The sequence below is a fragment of the Helianthus annuus genome, chromosome 14, assembly GCF_002127325.2.
Source record: "Helianthus annuus cultivar XRQ/B chromosome 14, HanXRQr2.0-SUNRISE, whole genome shotgun sequence".
Lineage (NCBI taxonomy): Eukaryota > Viridiplantae > Streptophyta > Magnoliopsida > Asterales > Asteraceae > Helianthus > Helianthus annuus.
The window spans coordinates 128797397-128816200 of NC_035446.2; the positions used below are offsets into that span (position 1 = coordinate 128797397).

The 18804-nt window shown below is 35.6% G+C and overlaps 3 protein-coding genes across 4 annotated transcripts; all 3 read left to right on the forward strand.

The window, feature by feature from the left end:
• Positions 1-1113: 1113 nt before the first annotated feature.
• On the forward strand, positions 1114-6627 carry LOC110903718 (gamma aminobutyrate transaminase 1, mitochondrial). Its single transcript, XM_022149498.2, has 20 exons — positions 1114-1312; positions 1709-1794; positions 2134-2218; positions 2350-2422; positions 2562-2659; positions 2746-2838; positions 2927-3000; positions 3114-3152; positions 3233-3321; positions 3424-3500; positions 3577-3651; positions 3764-3811; positions 3909-3992; positions 4564-4651; positions 4756-4834; positions 5517-5607; positions 5688-5766; positions 5891-6006; positions 6074-6169; positions 6388-6627. The coding sequence occupies exons 1-19, from the start codon at positions 1280-1282 to the stop codon at positions 6143-6145; spliced, it is 1479 nt and encodes a 492-aa protein (XP_022005190.1). The 5' UTR covers positions 1114-1279; the 3' UTR covers positions 6146-6169; positions 6388-6627.
• A 3896-nt stretch (positions 6628-10523) lies between these two features.
• LOC110903717 (increased DNA methylation 2) lies at positions 10524-13149 on the forward strand. The gene is made up of 3 exons (XM_022149497.2): positions 10524-10660; positions 11598-12526; positions 12639-13149. The coding sequence occupies exons 2-3, from the start codon at positions 11602-11604 to the stop codon at positions 12890-12892; spliced, it is 1179 nt and encodes a 392-aa protein (XP_022005189.1). The 5' UTR covers positions 10524-10660; positions 11598-11601; the 3' UTR covers positions 12893-13149.
• Positions 13150-14485: 1336 nt separating this feature from the next.
• LOC110903715 (G patch domain and ankyrin repeat-containing protein 1 homolog) lies at positions 14486-17330 on the forward strand. 2 transcript variants are annotated; one of them, XM_022149496.2, is made up of 5 exons: positions 14486-14680; positions 14769-14822; positions 15746-15868; positions 16200-16354; positions 16696-17330. In XM_022149496.2, exons 1-4 carry the CDS (start codon positions 14615-14617, stop codon positions 16323-16325), a joined length of 369 nt encoding a protein of 122 aa, XP_022005188.1. In that variant the 5' UTR covers positions 14486-14614; the 3' UTR covers positions 16326-16354; positions 16696-17330. The 2 variants fall into 2 exon arrangements, with proteins under 2 accessions (XP_022005188.1, XP_022005187.1); XM_022149495.2 differs by lacking the exon at positions 16696-17330 and having other exon boundaries at positions 14487-14680; positions 16200-16512.
• Positions 17331-18804: the final 1474 nt, after the last annotated feature.

Genomic DNA, 18804 nt, shown 5'->3' on the forward strand with positions numbered 1-18804 from the left:
GCCTTTAAAAAACTTATGTATTTCACAAGTTGAATAAATTTATGTATAACATGGGTTGAATAAAATATAATGTAATCTATTATCACATACAATCGTCAAGATATGTTTTAAAAAATGAACATTGACGTGACAATTATAATTATGTTAAGTGAATTTTTAAAACATTTTATTCTTAATCGGATATTATTTTTTAATGTCCAATATTATTTTTTGACGTAACAATTATAATTATGTTAAGTGCATTAACACGCTGTAACGGGCATGTGTGGTTCAACGATTTTACGTCTGTTTTTCTCGTTCGGTGTTATTTTTTACTTTTTTATTTGTTTTATTTTTACGAGCTCTTTTTGATGTTGATGGTCGCTGGCAGTGGTGTGGAATTAGTGCTACTAGGTACGAATTTTCGAACGTATTTAACCAATTAATTTTTTTACTAATAATTTTTTTCGAGTTTACTGCTAGACCTCCTTACTTAAGAAATACTAACTTTTTACGTGCAAATTTTTATGTACGTATCGGTATAAATTCGATTTGCCAACGTAAACTTTTTTCTGAAAATGAGTCAGGTTAAATATAATACGTTTTCGTTTAAAAAACCATTTTTACATGTATATTTTTATGTACGTTTCGGTATAAATTCGAGTTGGGATATGTTTCAACGTAAACTTTTTTGGGAAACAAGTCAAGTCAAATATAATATCTTTTCATGATTATTTTATTAACGTTTTGTAAATTTTGTTTCGATCTGAGTGAAGTCAAATTGTGATTTAATTTTTCCTTTTTCTTAAAAGCTCTAACTATTCGCCTTTGATTATACGTGTCAGCTTTTCGGTTATACCCTTTACGTTTTCTATGTATGCCTCATGTCACATATAATACGTTATGATTGTGTGATATAAATTTGATTTACTTTAAGTTTTAACCCAATCACAATGCTTACAGAGGTTATATTGAGTTCAATCAAATACATCAAAACACGTGCTTTCATATGGTTAGCACATCACATAACGTTAGGACTAATCCATTCGATTTTTGTGATGCACCCGCACCGCAATGCATAGGTGTTATTACTAGTTATTATATAAATATAATAAAGTTCATAACCAATTCGATTATGAAGTGTTTAAATAAGCATTTCCTTGATTTCATCCAGCCGTCACAAGTTATTAATACTTTCAAATCAACCAAAACCACTCGGTCTCTCGCTCTATCTCTCTCAAGTCTCAAATCTCAATAATATCTTTTTTCAGGTGAATCAAATCCTTCTCTTTCGGAGACGATGAACAGTCTTTTGCGACGAGCTACCGCACAGGTCACCACATCATTTTCATCCTAAAATCAATATCAAAATCTTCATTATTCAACTGTAATTGATCTCACCGCTGCTACTACGGTTACTCTATTTGTTTCGAATAATGAAGATCCTGTTACTTTTGTTAGGTTACACTTTGTTCAATAAATTGTTGCAAATCATGTTTTGAGATGTGGTTATCGTCGATTTACGTAACTAAAAATAGATAATTAGATATTACAATATGAATGTTATAGAGCGTTTTAGTCTTGTTTTATATGTTAATTAGGTCAAATCAATTTGCATTCAGAATAGTTATGTTATTTGAATCAGAAACTGGAATGTGTAGGATGCAGTAAAATGAATGTTATATTTACAAGTTGAAGTCGAATATATTGATAAGATGTGTATATACAGATCGTTTCGCACACGAAAAATGTTGGAGGATCAAGGATTATCTTGGCTAGGTGGACTAGTACAGAAGCGGTTCAAAGTGATGAGGGGTATGTATGATGCCATGGCTCAGAATATTGTATTCAAATTATATATTCGACTACTTTATTATAGCTTTATCTAAGGTAGACGGTTGTTCCTGTATTGTCTCATGTAAAGTTATATACATAGCATGATCATGAAAAACTAAGCCTGGAAAAACGGGTGGGGCGGGTTGGGTTGGGTAACGGGTCAAAACAGGGTGGACTTTGTGGCAGAGTTTACATCTCAAAGTTGATGCATGTTTTTTAGTAGGTAGTTTGAACTTTGTGACAGATACTAAGAATAGGAAAATGCGAATGTTAAGGTGTTGAAATCGGTTCTAATCGAACCTTTGATTCCGATCGCAGGTTCAAGGGACATGGTATGTTAGCTCCTTTTACTGCTGGGTGGCAGACCAGTGATTTACACCCCTTGGTGATAGAGAGGTCTAAGGTAAATATTGTCGAGATACCGAGTTATGGATATGGAAATTCGATCAGATTAGTGTTCTCCTTAGGTTGATGTGTCGTTTTGTTTATGACATGATTCTCATTCTTTTTTTTTTTGTGTTCTTGTTTTAATAGGGTTCATATGTCTATGATATCAATGGGAAGAAGTATCTCGATTCTCTTGCTGGTCTATGGTGCACAGCTTTAGGTACATCTTTATTTTCAGTAATGTTATGTGTGCTAAATCTCATGGCTGGCGACTTAATTATGGTATTTGCTCATAAAAATCTTTTAAAGAATAATTACTTATTTAATTTTTAATGTATACTTCATTTTGAAATTTTCAGGGGGCAGTGAACCGCGTCTTGTTGATGCTGCAACCAAACAGCTAAATACTTTACCATTCTACCACTCGTTTTGGAATCGTACCACAAAACCCTCACTGGTACAATGAATCATTTGTGGAAGTTTCACACACACACACACACCCACTTACACATATAAAGTGGATTAATGTAATGTTTCATACAGGATCTTGCAAAAGAACTTCTTGAAATGTTTACAGCTAGTAAAATGAAGAAAGTTTTCTTCACAAACAGTGGCTCAGAAGCTAACGACACTCAGGTTTGCTTATTTTCTAGGTTAATTCATAGTATTCTTCACTGTTGTTTTGAATTTAACAACGTAATCCATTTGTTCATCAATCTTATAGGTGAAACTGGTATGGTATTACAATAATGCACTCGGAAGGCCAAACAAGAAGAAGTTTATTGCTAGATCCAAATCGTAATATTTTCTTTATCAAATCATCGGTGCTTGTAATTTGTATCCTCTTCTTCCATGGCTATCAAGAAGCTTATATTTTATCTTATTTTGATTTAATAATTTATATTCCACAGATACCATGGGTCGACTCTCATATCAGCTAGTCTTTCCGGGTAGGATTATTAAAAAAGTGTTATCATCTAATAAATCTTTCAGGTTTGTTCTCGACAATTTTTAAAAATCTTTTTTGCAGCCTTTCTCCATTGCATCAGAATTTTGATCTTCCTTCTCCCTTTGTATTGCATACTGATTGTCCTCATTATTGGCGGTTTCATCTTCCAGGTTTTTCTTTACCTCTTTATTCTATCAATTTGTGTACCTTTTATCCAGTTATCAAGATTTACGTGTTCAGGCAAATTTATTGTTATGCATATTATGAAATAGGTGAAACGGAGGAACAGTTTTCAACCAGACTAGCAACCAATTTGGAAAATTTGATCATCAAAGAGGGGCCAGAAACGGTATAAAAACATATATATTAAAAAAAAGATCATTGATGGTTGTTGTGGATGACATTGTATGCTTTGTTGATTACAGATTGCTGCATTTATTGCAGAGCCTGTAATGGGAGCAGGAGGTGTGATACCTCCACCTGAAGGTTATTTTGAGAAGGTTGTTTATAAAATCTAAACGATCAAATATTTATAAAATGTGTTGTATTGTTTGCATGTAAATATAGTCGGATAGTTGATTAACAATATTTGGTCTTCTAAAACCTCTGCAGATTCAGGCTGTTGTGAAAAAGTACGATATTCTATTCATTGCAGATGAGGTACTGCAGTAGTTTTTTATATGTTGTTGAGCATTAATGAGTAATGACATCTTGAATCGAGTGTTTTTTTCATAATTTATTTGCATGTTTTATATAGGTAATCTGTGCATTTGGGAGGCTTGGAACTATGTTTGGTTGTGATAAGTACAACATCAAGCCTGATCTTGTCTCCGTAGCCAAGGTAAAATCACTAAACACTTCCCAACCCATTCTTTATCCAACAAACAGGTCAAATGGGAGCATTTGAGCTAAATTGTTTTTATTCAAAGCTTTGAATTACCAGTATAATGATATTATTTTTTTGCTACAACTAAAATAGTAAATGTAATTATAAAAAGAGTAAATTGTATTTTACGTCCTTTAAGTTTGAGGCAAATTGCAGGCGGCAGGCGCTGTCCTTTAACTAATGAAATTACACTGGATGTCCTTTATGTTACCGTTTCCCATTAGGCGCCTGATGAGAAACGGTAACATAAAGGATATCGGGTGTTATTTCGTTAGTTAAAGGACAACGCCTGTAATTTGGCTCAAACTTAAAGGACGTAAAATGCAATTTAGTCTTATAAAAATTGCAAAAGAATTTAAGGGTCAGCTTGACCCGGCTCTTTTTGACCCGTATTACTAAATGACACATTTCAACCCAAACCCATTTCAATGCGTTACCGGACCCACTCATCTTGCCACTTATATTTTAATCTATAATTTGAGGGTTCAGAAGAATATAATTACAGCTCTATCGAGTTTTTTTTCAGGCACTTTCCTCTGCATATGTGCCCATTGGAGCCGTTCTTGTTAGCCCAGAAGTTGCAGATGTTATATCTTCCCAGAGCAATAAACTCGGTAAATAAGAAGTGTTCCATTTGTTTTATTTATTTATTTATTAATTTTTTGGTGGCTTTAATCATGGTCCTGACTCGCATTTCTGACAATTATATTTTTGTTAGGTGCACTTAGTCATGGATTTACCTATTCTGGACATCCAGTGGCATGTGCTGTCGCATTGGAAGCCCTCAAAATTTATCAGTATGTGCTTACTTTAGATCTCTGAATTCTAATTTGGACCCTTTTACTTAAGCTTATGTTCTAGCGCATAAAACTTCGTAGAGTATATTTACTATTTTGGCCCCTGAGGTTTAGTGAGTTTAACCTTTTCGACCTAAAAATTAATCTTTTGACTTTTCAGACCCTGAGGTTGCATTTTATAACGACTTTAGCCCCTAACACTAACTCTGTTACCTTATTTATTTTAGTGCTTCTGCACCTCAGGGGTTGTTTATGTAAAATTTATAGAAGTATCCCCTTACATTTAAAACAAAAACTTTGTAATTTACATAAAGAACTTCTTAGGTGTAAAAGGACCAAAAGACTCTTACACTTAACAGAAAAAAGTAACGAAGTTAGTGTTCGGGGCCAAAATTGTTACAAAATGCAACCTCAGGGTCTGAATGTCCAAAGATTATTTTTTGGGCCGAAAGGGTTAAACTCACTAAACCTCAGGGGCCAAAATAGTAATTTACTCAACTTCGTAAATCACTGTATTAACTAACTATTAAGAAAAATATGACTATTGTTGAAATCTTATAATTTCATGTCATCATATTAGTCACATGATTCATCTCCAAAAGAATTGGAGAAATTTTATGAAGGCTCAGCCTCACTCGAAATTGTGATGGCCTAAACTTTTAACCGCTCTGTGTATTGTCAGGGAGAGAAACATTGTTGAGCAAGTCAATAGCGTGGCCCCAAAGTTTCAAGACGGTTTAAAAGCATTTTCCTCAAGTCCTATTATTGGAGAGGTACCTCATATAAATAATATAATCGCTAAATTCATTTTGTTTATAACAATGTAAGTTACTAATGTTTGTTAACTCTGTAGATTCGTGGAACGGGTTTGATTTTGGCTACCGAATTTGCTGATAACAAGTCACCTGACACCCCGTTCCCTCCTGAATGGGGTAAAGAGTGTTTTGTTCATATTCTTCAGTTTCTTGTTGATACTAGTTTGGTGTTTATTTAACCGAGTTATTTGTTATAACCAAGTTTAACTGTATCAAATTTTGATGATATTTGAGTTTACAGGGATAGGTGCATATTTTGGAGCACAGTGTGCAGAACACGGGATGTTGGTGCGGATTGCTGGTGACAACATAATGATGTCTCCACCTTTTATAATCACCCCTGATGAAATCGACGAGGTATGTTTATGTTATTATCTATATAAAGATATACATATGATGCTTGATAATTGATTGTTGTTTGCAGTTGATAAGCATCTATGGGAAAGCGCTAAAGGCAACTGAAAAGAAGGTGGAGGAACTGAAATCTCAGCATTAAGCACGCGGTTGAGAATGCTCAAAGGTAAATCGTGAAAGATATACCGTAAAGGTACCTTAAGACTATGATAGCTCATACCAGAACTAACTTTCGCCAGTTGAACTCGACCGTGAATACCCTTGTGTACTTTGGCTTTATATTTTAACCTGTTTGGACCTGTTTTGCGTTTGTCTTCCTTACAAATTGACTTGTCACATGAACTGGTTAAAATTGGCCGTTTAAAGTTTTTCTTTGTGTTATAGGTGGTTAGGCAAATCTTCATGGAAAGCTTGAATGAAGAATAGTTGATCTCATGAATATACTTTATCCTTGTGGTTTCGGTACAGTTTTGATTGTGAAAGTAAGTGGTCTTTTGTTCGTTTCAACTGGTTTAGACCAACCGTTTGCGTAAAAACGTGTTGACGGGTTGACATGTTGATGCAATATAAAAAAATCTATAACAAGTTCTATTTTTTAGGTTTCAATATCAATAGTTTCTTGCATCCTACTTTTTACTATTGTTTCGCAAGTTTTTTTTTTTTTTTTTTTATTAATATTTTAGAGTGGTTATAGAGATTTCTTTAAGTAAATATATAACTATCATCAGATGTATATTATCTATCTATCTGAGAATAACTCTTTAAGTGGACCCGACCCAAACCATATCAACCCATTCCAATTCTGAGGAATCTAACAATGCATACGTATTCATACATGTCGATTATGATGAAAATGATACTGACTGACTTTGGGGGTCCGAGGGTGGTTCTTATGGCATTGGCCTCATAATTCCTTCTGACGCTATTTTCATGGTGTTTGCAACCTCACAACGAGATGGAGAAGACGAAGTGTGTACCATCTTGGTGGATTGTTATGGCAACAATATCCTTGTTTGTTAATTGTTATCTAAAAATGAGAGGTACAAGAGATGTGAATGAAAATACTTAAAACTGTAAACATAAAATCTTGCACCAATGTCCAATATTCTGCAAGTTTAAATTTGAATAATTTTAGTAATCAAAAGATAAACTTATCTTGTTGAACAGGATAATGCTTTAGAGAATTTTTTTTTTTTCATGTATTGTCTGGTATAGTAATGGTAAAATAGTTTTATACACATAATTTCTCACGCTATTAAACATTCATGTATTAACCTTTCCTTCGATGGTAGAGAAGCATCTGTGCCACCCTAGAACAGTATTGGAGGTTTCTCAATCATATTCGTTCTTATAGCAAATCCCATGTATTAGCTAGTCTGCGTTTGAATTAGACCTGGCAAACGGGTTGGGTCGGGTCGGGTCATGGGTCAAAACGGGTTCGGGTCAAAACGGGTTCGGGTCGAAACGGGTTCGGGTCAAAACGGGTCAATTAAAAAAAGGGTTGCTTTGGTTCGGGTCGGAACCGGTTCGGGTCAAAACGAGTTCGGGTCGGAACGGGTTCGGGTCAGAACGGGTTTCGGGTCGGGTCGGGTTGCAATTCCACTCCGTTTGCAATTTCTAAAATTTGGTCAAAGTTCTGGAAGTCACCCAAAAGGGTGTTCTTTATACAAGTGGTACTGAAAGAAACTGGATTTGAACCAACAATATTTCGATGGTTCATGGTTACTGTTTTTGTAATTTGAAAAATTCGATTATTGGTACTGAAAGAAATTGGAACCAAAGCGGTTGTGGTACAGCTGTAGCTTTTTCAAAATAAATAAACAGCCTGGTCTAAAACCAAAATGAATGAAAAATAGTTAGAAAAAAAATAAATTAAATGTTGAGAGTGGGTTTGCGTCGAAACAGTTCGCGTCGAAACGGTTCGCGTCGAAACGGTTAGATTCGAAACTGTACTGGTCGAAACGGTACGGGTCGAAACGGTTGCGTCGAAACGGTTCGATTCGAAACGGTTCGCGTCAAAACGGTTCGATTCGAAACGGTACGGGTCGAAACGGTTGCGTCGAAACAGTTCGATTCGAAACGGTAAAGGTCGAAACGGTTCGCGTCGAAACGGTACGCGTCGAAACGGTTCGCGTCGAAACGGTTCGCGTCGAAACGGTACGCGTCGAAACGGTACGCGTCGAAACGGTTCGCGTCGAAACGGTACGCGTCGAAACGGTACGCGTCGAAACGGTTCGTGTCGTGCGGAAACTCGTGTCGGCCCATAACCCGTTGCGATCCGAAACCCGTCTCGTGCTGAAACTCGTGTCCGCTCGAAACCCGACCCCGTTCCGATCCAAAAACTGTGTCGTGCCGAAACCCGTCTCGCCCGGAAACTCAATTTGAACTGAACCTGTTCCGATCCAAAACCCGTTTCGTGCCGTAACCCGTCTCGTGCGGATACTTGTGCCGGCTCGAAACCCATTCCGATCCGAAACATGCCCCATTTCTTTAAGACACTAACCCACATCGACCCATTTCTTTAATGTTGTCGACCCGCTTTGACCCGAAAATAACAAGATGGAATTTTAAATGACCCATTGTGACCCATTTAGTTAAAATATCTTACCCAAACCAAGCCATATAATTTTAAAAGCAACCCAAAGTGACCCACTTAAAAGGCTTTGGGTCAAGATTGCCACCTCTAGTTTGAATCATCATCGAAAAGTTTTCAAACCGACAATAAAAGTTCTTTTTAGATTCTACAAAACTCAAATTCATGTAGATTACACATTTTGTAAATGGTGGACACATAAACATGATCAGGGGCGGAACCAGTATAGTGTTAGCCGTAGCACGGCTACGACTCAACTTTTTGCCGAAATGTAAAAAAAAATGTTATTTCTCAGTTTTATGTATTCGAATAACACCGAATGTAATACTAGGATACCCCTGAGTATACTATTAGAGAGATGGATAATAAAAATAAAATATTTGGAAGAAGATATAGGCGACCGGAGTTGCAGAGACCAATGGAGAAGAAGATTGTGTTTTATTGTTTTTAAAACAAAAAGATAAAACCCTTTGTTTTTATGTGAATCCTTTTCTTCTCTTGAAAACTGTAAAGTAGCACGTGGGCTCTGTTATTATTTACATATCCCAAAATATTAAAATTTGATAACTTAAATCTTTTTAATACTAAACGTTGATTTACGTATTCTAAATTGTTAGTCTATTATATTCTTTTTTATTTAGAACTTAATACTTATAACAATTTTTTATTATAAGTCATCTATTTTTTAAAATTATGTAAATAACAGATGACACTTTTCGTCTTATAAAATATTGTCAAAATTATTTAGTATTAAAAACATCAAACACTTTAACAAATATACTAAATTAAAGTTCGTGATGATATCCGTAGATACAAAAACTTAGATTGGGATCCGACCTGAACCGTCTCGGAATTTTTTATGTTCGCTCGCTTGTATGAATTAAAGCATTCAAAAACAATGACTTCAGACAAAAAAAATCTATGATCCGCCACTACAATGACTTCATACAAAAAAAATCTATGATCTGCCACTGAATGTACGGTAAAAAAATTGCTTTCTTTTATAAATGTACAATAAAAAAATTTTTTAGGATACCCCTGAATTTTTCTTCTAATTCCGCCACTAAACATGATTGTGCATAACCATGTCACGACCCTATAATATACATTTCTTGATGTTACACGAGCCATAACAGTGGTGGAGCTTGACCAATTTATATATTCTATAAATATTTAGACAAAATAATTTTTTTTTGGGGTGAGGGGGGGAGAATCCTATATAATTTCAAAATTTTCGGACGAAAAATAGAAACCTGATAAGATTCACATAGTTTTTATTTCAAATCGATATGATATACTATCATCCTACGTAAAAAATCAATACACGAATAAACGTAAGTTATAATAATTAATCATAATAATTAAGTTTAAATTCTTCCCTACATGGCTTTCATGATTTTGTAAGTATCTATAACATTATTATCATATCTAACTTATCTTAAATCTAAATGCCTTAAGTAAAAAACCGAAATAAATAATTAATCGTTAACTATGTAAGTGGTAGTAATTTATAATGCCCCCACCATGTGGCATTATATGACATGTGGTATCCTAGTCACACTTGGGCATTATAACAAAAGTGGTGTAATGGGCATAATGCCCTATAATGCACTACCAATCATTAAACAAAAAAAAAAAAAAAAAACTATTTTCTCATTGGCTAGTCAAACTCATTCAAACCTTCCACAATTCATTTAGGCGTTTTCATTAAAACGCCAAACCCATTTTTCTTTGCCCTATAATGCCCTATAATGCCCTATGTAATGAAGAAGGGGGCGTTTTCTTTGCCCTATAATGCCCCACTACACATTGTCTAACAATACTAAACCTAAGTAATTGGTGTATGGTATAAAGTACGTTAATTTTTTTAACGATATAAAAATAAGAGAAAAGAGAAACAAAATAAGCATTTGATTTGATGGAAGTATTAAAGGGCCAAAGCATCCACGTTGTCCAACTGCTTATTTATTTTTATTCCATACTCCGCCGGCTGCCGGAATGCTCCACCACCGGAGTTCTTAACCACTGAACCCTAAAACTCACACCGGTTCATCCACCGTGAAGGTCATATTTCCCCCTTTCTTTCACGTGCTATTTTTAGTAATTTCTTCTATCTAGACTCGTGATTTTTAGGTTTTTATCAAATCGGATTCGTATTCGTAACATGCATTCATGTTTTCCACTTGTGTTTATGTTAATTTGTTGTGTATTTCTTCGTTTCTCTGAGAATTTGTTGTTTCTGATCAATATTCGGTTCTCACAATAGATTTTATTTATTTATTTTTATAAATATGCATACTTGAAATTTGAGTTCAAATGTGTTGATTCTCAAATTGACAATGTTATTATAATTTATTTATTGGATATTATACCAGTAGAATAAGATTAATGACAGATTTTGTGACAGATTGTGTACCAGTTTTGCATTTTGAAACTATCATTGTTTTTAGAAGAAGTTTAGATTTTTGTTTTAATCTGCAACAACTAGTTTCTATGAATGCTTCATTTGCTCTATGTGAAAACTTTATCTTTTTGTTGTGATTTATCGATATGGTGTTGATACAATTTATAAGAATTGGCATACTCGAATTTGGAGCAACCGGGCTTGAAAAGGACCCAGCTTAAAACGGGCATAGCTTTTGATTTACCTGGGAGTTTCCGGGCCTGTAATACGGCCAAAAACAGTGTAACAGCCCGGACAGTGTGGCAACCCGCCTTTGCAATTTTGCATACCCATATTTTCAAATTTGGGGCCGTGGTTTTGACTTGGTGGTTTATCTAAATGGTTCAAATTATATGAAAGTTTAATAACAAACCTGAATGTTCAGGTAATCTGTAAAAAAATTGTTTTTACTGTTTTCTTATGTCAGTGCTCAGTAAACCTTATAGTATTTCTTACCAAAGTATACAACTTGCTGCATTAATGGTCCAAAAAATGGCGAGCATGTTGTATAAATTGGTTAAGTAAAAGTAATATGGATGATCGGTTTTTCGTTTGCAGATTAATGGAGGGTGTACTCCCAATTACAGAATATCTAATCGACATAAGGTCCGATATAGATGACAAATCAAGTGGAAACACACCTACAGACGATCAATCTTTCCTCTTTTATTTCATCATGGGCACCTATTTCGGGCCCAATCTCAAAGGCGAACCACAAAAGTCCGTTTTCCAAAGACGGGCTGAAGATCTTCCACCATATAGCCTAGAAAACCTAGCTGGATCTTGCATGAAAACAGTTGAAGTAGAGAGAATTTACTATTACGTACTTAGAAAAGCCGATCCGTCAGTTATATTAAAACTACCTTTTCTAAAACAATTTCTTTACGGGAATCTTTCGACGTCTACAAAAACCCAAACGCTACCTTTCCCGCAATTTGATGATCTTTTCCCCCCTGATTTGCATCCTCATTCAATGTTTAAAGGTCAATACGAAGCCATTAACAACATCGTATTCATTAGTGACCCCAAAATCGAATACATCGGATCAGAGTATCTTGAAAGGTTTAAGAGGTTGACTAAACTTGAAGATATCTGTTTGGATAAAGACGACGCCAGGTGTCATACATCCGTTGATGGAAAAGTTTTATATAATATCGATTTACATGGAAATAGTAATAATAATACTCCGGTCTCAGACTGTGTGACAAACAACGGTACGCTAGTTGAATGCGGTTCTGGTGATTGTGTGCCGACTGGAATGAAAACGGGTGACTTGGCTGAACTTGGGTCGGATATGATATTTATTCCTTCTAAACCGAGTCGGGAAGAGTTGATTAATATATTGAATGCGACTAAAAATGGATGTTTATTGACCGGAACTGCTACAATGGGTCAAATTGGTCATAATATAGGAAGCATAGACATCGGGGAATGTGAAGATTCCTACTTGTTTCGTGTCTCTCTTCCTGGAGTTAAACGGGACGAAAGTAAGTTCTTTGTGCATGTTTTTAAATAATGTGATGTTGAATAATCAGTCTTGTTACAGCTAGTATGAAACTTATTGACACATAACTAAAAGCACAAAATTTGTGGGTGCAGGGGAGTTCAGTTGTGAGGTTGAAGATGATGGTAAAGTATCTGTAAGGGGAGTAAACGTTACGGGTGAAAAAACTGTGTGTAGATTTGATCAGATATTCGAGATGCAGTCTCAGAACCTTTGTCCTCCGGGCCACTTTTCTGTCTCGTTTAAGCTGCCGGGGCCTGTTGATCCTCAACAATTTTCTGGGAATTTTGGGACTGATGGGATTCTGGAAGGAATAGTGATGAAAGCACCAAAAAAGATGAAAAGATGATTAAGATTTTGAAATAGTCCCTGCTGATGCATATACTGATATGTTTTATGTATAGCATCGTGGTTTATCTGTTAGGATTTTGTGTTTGCTTTTACTTAGATACGTCGACTAGTTATGAATATGATGATAGTGTTAGGTGCTTGAATGCCGTTTGGTGACAGACTTTGGGTATGAGTAGAAATAATCGGTAGCATGTGTACTCGTCACAGATCTTATTTTTGATATAGAATAGACAATATTGGACTTGCTAGTTGCTACTGGGCGTGTGATATGGGCGTGTCGCTTAACGGATTAAAACATGTGTTTTTTTTTTCCGTATAGGTCAAAACACCTGAAACACTTGCAAAGTGCAGCGAGGAAGAAGGAACAACCTAACCCACGCTTCAATGGATCTAGGTTGGGCAACCACTTTGTAGAGAGTGGTTTTAAACGCCCGAGAGAACGCCAAACGACAACTATGAGGGATGCTCTTCACGGTGACAATGGGTGCTTTAAAGACACGATCTAGTAGAACAATATCCAACATGAGCGACTCATGAACATTGGGGGGAGAGGGCCTCGAAATCCCTATAATGTAGCTGTCTGTGTCATTATCACGATTTGTAAACCGGACAAGCCCATCGGGGTGATGGCATGCACGACTCAATGCATGTATACTCAAACACTTCCCACACATCCATTGGCCAAAAAACTTTAAAGTACCTTCTACGGACTTCTACGTCCATAAACAACCCATGGTCCGTAGAAATATCCTCATGCAACACACTTCTATAATCGCTAGAAAGGTGCAACCTCTTGAGATGAGAGATCAACCGAGAAATCCCCTTATTTCCCACTTCACCATCCGGGCAACAATGACACATACGAAAAGGACATGGCCATGAGCCACTCAAAGGCGTGAAAGGGGCTGTCATTAAGGCGAAATAAATCATGCTTCAAGTTGAAACACGAAATTTTGATGTAAAAACCAAAATTTAAGCATTGGCATTTCATTAAATACTTGGATTGCATCCATAGAAAATATATTATGTGATTCCGCCAAACTTTCTAACTGGTGCCTGCTTTCTAATATTCACTTACAAATTAGAGAGTTATGTCAAATAGAAACTACTAAGTGAATAATAGCAAATAAGGGTCGGTTTGGCTGTTGAAGAAGAGGCAAAATCGGTGAAGCGGAAGAGCCATATATAATAAACTTTATATGGATCAATTTTTAGATTCAATTTTTCTATATATACTACATATATACAAATGATGAAATAGAAAATATACTACATATGTACAACTGATATGCTAACTCTCACGCGATTGTAGAAGGTATCGTAAATGTAGGACGTGGTTAGAAAATTGGTAGATCATACAACGATAAAAGTTCAGCTAGCAAAACTATTGCATCTAAAAAAAACTGCCAAAATTTTGGTGATTACGGCTGAGATTTAATCTCGGAAAAAGCCGACGAGTTTGGACGGCGCAGATCATCTAAAAAAAGATATAAATTCAAGTTACTTTGAGTTTTGATTTCGTAATAAAAATATTAGTTAATAATATGACTTAGAATTTTGTCATTAACATATACACGCTAAATCTTGAGGGGGGCAAACTGAACCTAGTGAAAAGTGAGGTCGGTTACGGAAGCCCAAACTTGTAGTTTGAGAAGAAATCCCCCAAATTTGATTGCAATTGATCGGTCACAGCTCACAGGTGTTAAGATTGTCGTGTGCAATGAATTTGGAGGCGGAGGGTTCTTCTACTTCAACGCCCATAGCCTCCTCTAATATTGGTTTTCAGGTTAATTTCATTGATTCATTATACGTTCTTTGTTTTTTATCCATCTGTAATTTTAAGTTTATGTTTGTAATTTTGTGTGTTTATGTAGTTGCTGAAGAAGCACGGTTGGAAAGAAGGAACCGGCCTTGGTATTTCTCAACAGGTAACTTATATAACTTTAAACCCTAGCTAGTGTTAATATTGTTATTGTTATTGTTATTGTCATTGTCATTGTCATTGTCATTGTCATTGTCATTGTTTACTCAGGCAATCAGTTTTGTTCTTGTCTATTCGTTAAGCTTTTATCCGAACGGAATTTCGTGTCGGTTCGTTAAAGAAATAACTTTGTTTGTCTCGTAAACGAACGCTTAACGAGTTAACGTGCACATAACCGAATTTCGTGTTCGTGTTTGTTCATTAAGAAAATGATTTCGTGGGTTGGTTCGTTAATTTCGTAAACGAACACAAATGATATTATAATTATTTAATCTCTTGCATTAGACATAATCACCCAAAATAAATGTAAAATTAAGTACTTTAACAGTTTAACGTAAACGAACTCCCAGTCGAATGGTTTGGTCAACGTTTGGTTTGTTTGCAGCCCTAGTTTTAGGGGGTGTTTGGGTTAACCTATTCGAAACAGCTTATTAGCTTCTTAAGCATAGTTGGATCAAAAGCTGTAGCGGTAATCTTACTGTGTTTTGATGATACAATAAGTCAATAAGCAGTGCCTTTAATTTAGCGGTCAGTGCTGTTAGCTTCTGAAGTTGTAATTTCATCTTAAGAAATTTATAGAGATGTTTGTTTAGCTTTTGTAATATTTAAAACCAGTCACTTCTGTTACCTTTTTTAAACTAGTATAGCATCTTATTTGACATTCACGAGCCAACTACTTCTATATGTTTCATCCTTGTGTCTGAGTTTTCAAATCTGACTATCGATTGAGCAATGGGTTCGAGTATTTGAACAAATGAGACCTCGAATGAACAAATCTGACTTAGAGATAATAAGGATACAGTTAAAGTATTTTTCGTAAAAAAATTTTAGATGTTGCAATGTGAAGTAACTAATTATTTGTTCAAACAGGGCAGATTGGAGCCTGTGCAGGCGTACTTAAAGAAAAACAAACGTGGGTTGGGAGCAGAGATAAAGAAACCGCACAACACGGGGGATAAAAAAGACGTGCCATCTGATAAAACTAGTGATACGGTAAGACGGTCAGTCATCGGTTCTGTTTCGTTACTATGTGTTCTTGTTGCCTGCATATTTTTTTTTTGTTTTTGTGTGAAATATGATCTGTATGAAGTAACTAGGACCCGAAAATAAGAACTACTGAAAACAGAATATAATCTACTGAATGAAATAGTCAGTTATCATAGAGTACACATTTGGAGGTGTTTATCTAATCGTTTGCGAGTGAAATAAGTTGTTTTGAATAAACGCTTATTCCAAACTGTTTATCTGAATGAAATAGTCATTTACATAGAGTACACATTCGGATTTTGTGTGTACTAAATTTTACCCAATTGTTTCATTATAGTTATCTAAGAAAAGGAAAGCGAAAATGTCGAAGAAGATGAGGAAAGCTCAAGAAGTCGAGAAGAAGTTACAAGAGAAAGAATTCGAGCGTGCATTCTTTAGGGAGTTTTGGCCGGATAACGTCTGATGCAACATTATATCTTGCTTGTAAGTCTTGTAAGTACATTGTTTGTGCATTAGAGTTCTGATCATTAAATAACAGTAACTGAGAATAGAATATTTGATTTGCATTGACTTTTTCTATCCTATAACATTTCAACTTTTTGTGATTGAAGAAGTAATTTTTTTCATTCAAAATCATCCTTTTTTGAACATATACTGGATGGAAGAATCGTTTTATTTATAAAGTTTTAATTTCAAACACAGTTATAGAAATTAATGGAAATCGACTTTATGTGCTAGTAAATATGTTCAGTTGTTCCTTATTCGATGAGGTGGTTGGTTGTAGAAGTTAGAAAATAATGTCATCTAATCGTGATCCATTTTTTGAAGAATAGATTGATCTGGTAAATAACCAAAAGTTGAATCTGCAAAGCAGAGACCCGTGCAGAATTTCACCCACTTGAAGGCGTAAAAAGGAGTAGCATATTTGGTAAACAACTCACGACAGGAGGCCATTGTAAACACCCCATCCCTACCCGGCTCCCATACCCAACTATCTTTGCCCGGACTCACATTAAAGCCGCTAACAGACATGTTGATTTGATCCAACTGATGTTGTTCCCCACCAGTAACAGGTGCCCTTTTCCAGTCCCAACCCATTAACCGCGCAGCCATTGATGCATCAGAGGACTATTCCCAGCCCAAACATCCACCCAAAAACGAACAGAGGTACCATCTTTCAGAGTGCCCTTAAAGAGAAGCCGGGGATGCACATTATACTCGATATATATTAAATAGAAATTATATTCGTTTTCAATAGAGTAAAATGACACAATCGTCCCTGACGTTTGGTCATATTTGTTTGTTTCAAAATGATTTTTTTTTGTGCATTTGAGTCCTTCATGTTTGCATTTTATTGTCATTTTCATCATTGATGTTTGGCAATTTGTTACGGCTTTCACCCTCGAAATTTGGCCCTTAGGGATGAAAATGACAAGATTTCAAACTTTTTGAATGAAAAACAAACCTTTGGACGAAAGTCACAGATGTGGCCAAACTTGATGAACGGAATGACATTTTACTCTTTTCAATAACTTATATACGAAATGAAGATGCATTGCTTTCTTTGTCTATCTGGCATGTCAAAATTTATCATGTGTTTATGAATTTGGCCCCACATTGTTGCCCTTGAGGCTTGAGCTGTTAACCCCTGCCTTGTGTTTGATATACGTGAGCCATTTTCGCCATGATACTACAACTTATATAATAACATGAAGTTAAGATTATGTGTAGCAGTTTAACTAAAAAGTGAAAAGGTGATTGTCATGTCACTGTTATGTAAGCAAGGGAACTATTACAAACTATTAGCTCAAAAGTGTGTAATGGTTTAACTAAAACAAATTAAATAGGGAATATTGGATTTTAATAATCTCAACCATTCGTCGTTGGCCGTTCCAACTTCAAAAATAACCACTGACAATCCCAACTATTAACATATTGGCTTTCAACGAACCCTCACCAACAGAACTCTGACGTCGTAAGTCTTCGGTCACCAGAAAAACGTTTTTGGCCGGAAAACTCATTTTTTTTTGCTGGAAAACTCAACATTTTCGTCCTAAACCTCTTTGTAATCTTATTATGGACATTTAGGAACCTTTTCTAGTAAAAGCCCCAATTATCGAGGTTGCCGGAAAACTTAAAATTTTCGTCCTAAACCTCTTTGTAACCTTAGATCGGACTTTTAGGACCTTTTTCTGGCAAAAAACGTTTTTTCCGACGACCAGAGACTAACGGTGTTATGGTTTTGTTAGTCAGAGTCCATTGGAGGCCAATATGTTAATAGTTGGGACCGCTAGTGGTTGTTTTTTAAGTTGGGACTATTGGTGGTCAATGGGGAATAGTTGAGATTATTAAAATCCAATATTCCACTAAATAAAGAAAATAAAAAAGGTGGATGATGTGTAATTTGGTGATTATCTAAAAAAATAAATAAAAATAAAATGTTTCACTCTCTATCTCCATCACGCCCATTAATCCCCCCTCTCCCTCTTCTTGGCGTCCCCTCAACGGGCAGTTGTATGGTGCCTTTTGAAAACAAACAATGTATTCTTGTTTATCTTTAGGATTTTTAATTCTTTGTTCAAGTCTTTTTATTTGACTTTTATGAAAAAATAAGTTATTCATTTGTCTTTTGGATGCATACTCCAATTGTAGTTTTCAAAAAGCAAATTGATGGCATTTTGACGAAGTAAATGACATTTTGAGATTTCCATATCTAGTTTTTGAAAAGAGAGTTTCAAATATTCAAAGTCATGTGGGTGGTTTAGGTGGTCCAAAAGGCCATGTTAATGCATTTGGGCTTTTAAAGCTTCTTAACGATGGATTTCCAACGTTGAAATTTAGAAACCCCTCCCCCCCCCTCCCCCCCTCCCTCCCTCTTCTTGGTGTCCCCTCAATGGGCAGTTGTATGGTGCCTTTTGAGTTTGGTGTTCACATGGCTAGTG

Coding starts and splice junctions, on each gene's coding strand:
- LOC110903718 (XM_022149498.2), top strand. CDS start 1,280: ATGAACAGTCTTTTGCGACGAGCTACCGCACAG. Junction 2,219..2,349: donor TGGTGATAGAGAGGTCTAAG/GTAAATATTGTC, acceptor TTGTTTTAATAG/GGTTCATATGTCTATGATAT. Junction 4,652..4,755: donor TTCCCAGAGCAATAAACTCG/GTAAATAAGAAG, acceptor TATTTTTGTTAG/GTGCACTTAGTCATGGATTT.
- LOC110903715 (XM_022149496.2), top strand. CDS start 14,615: ATGAATTTGGAGGCGGAGGGTTCTTCTACTTCAACGCCCATAGCCTCC. Junction 14,823..15,745: donor GCCTTGGTATTTCTCAACAG/GTAACTTATATA, acceptor TTGTTCAAACAG/GGCAGATTGGAGCCTGTGCA. Junction 15,869..16,199: donor CTGATAAAACTAGTGATACG/GTAAGACGGTCA, acceptor GTTTCATTATAG/TTATCTAAGAAAAGGAAAGC.
- LOC110903717 (XM_022149497.2), top strand. CDS start 11,602: ATGGAGGGTGTACTCCCAATTACAGAATATCTAATCGACATAAGGTCC. Junction 12,527..12,638: donor TGGAGTTAAACGGGACGAAA/GTAAGTTCTTTG, acceptor TTGTGGGTGCAG/GGGAGTTCAGTTGTGAGGTT.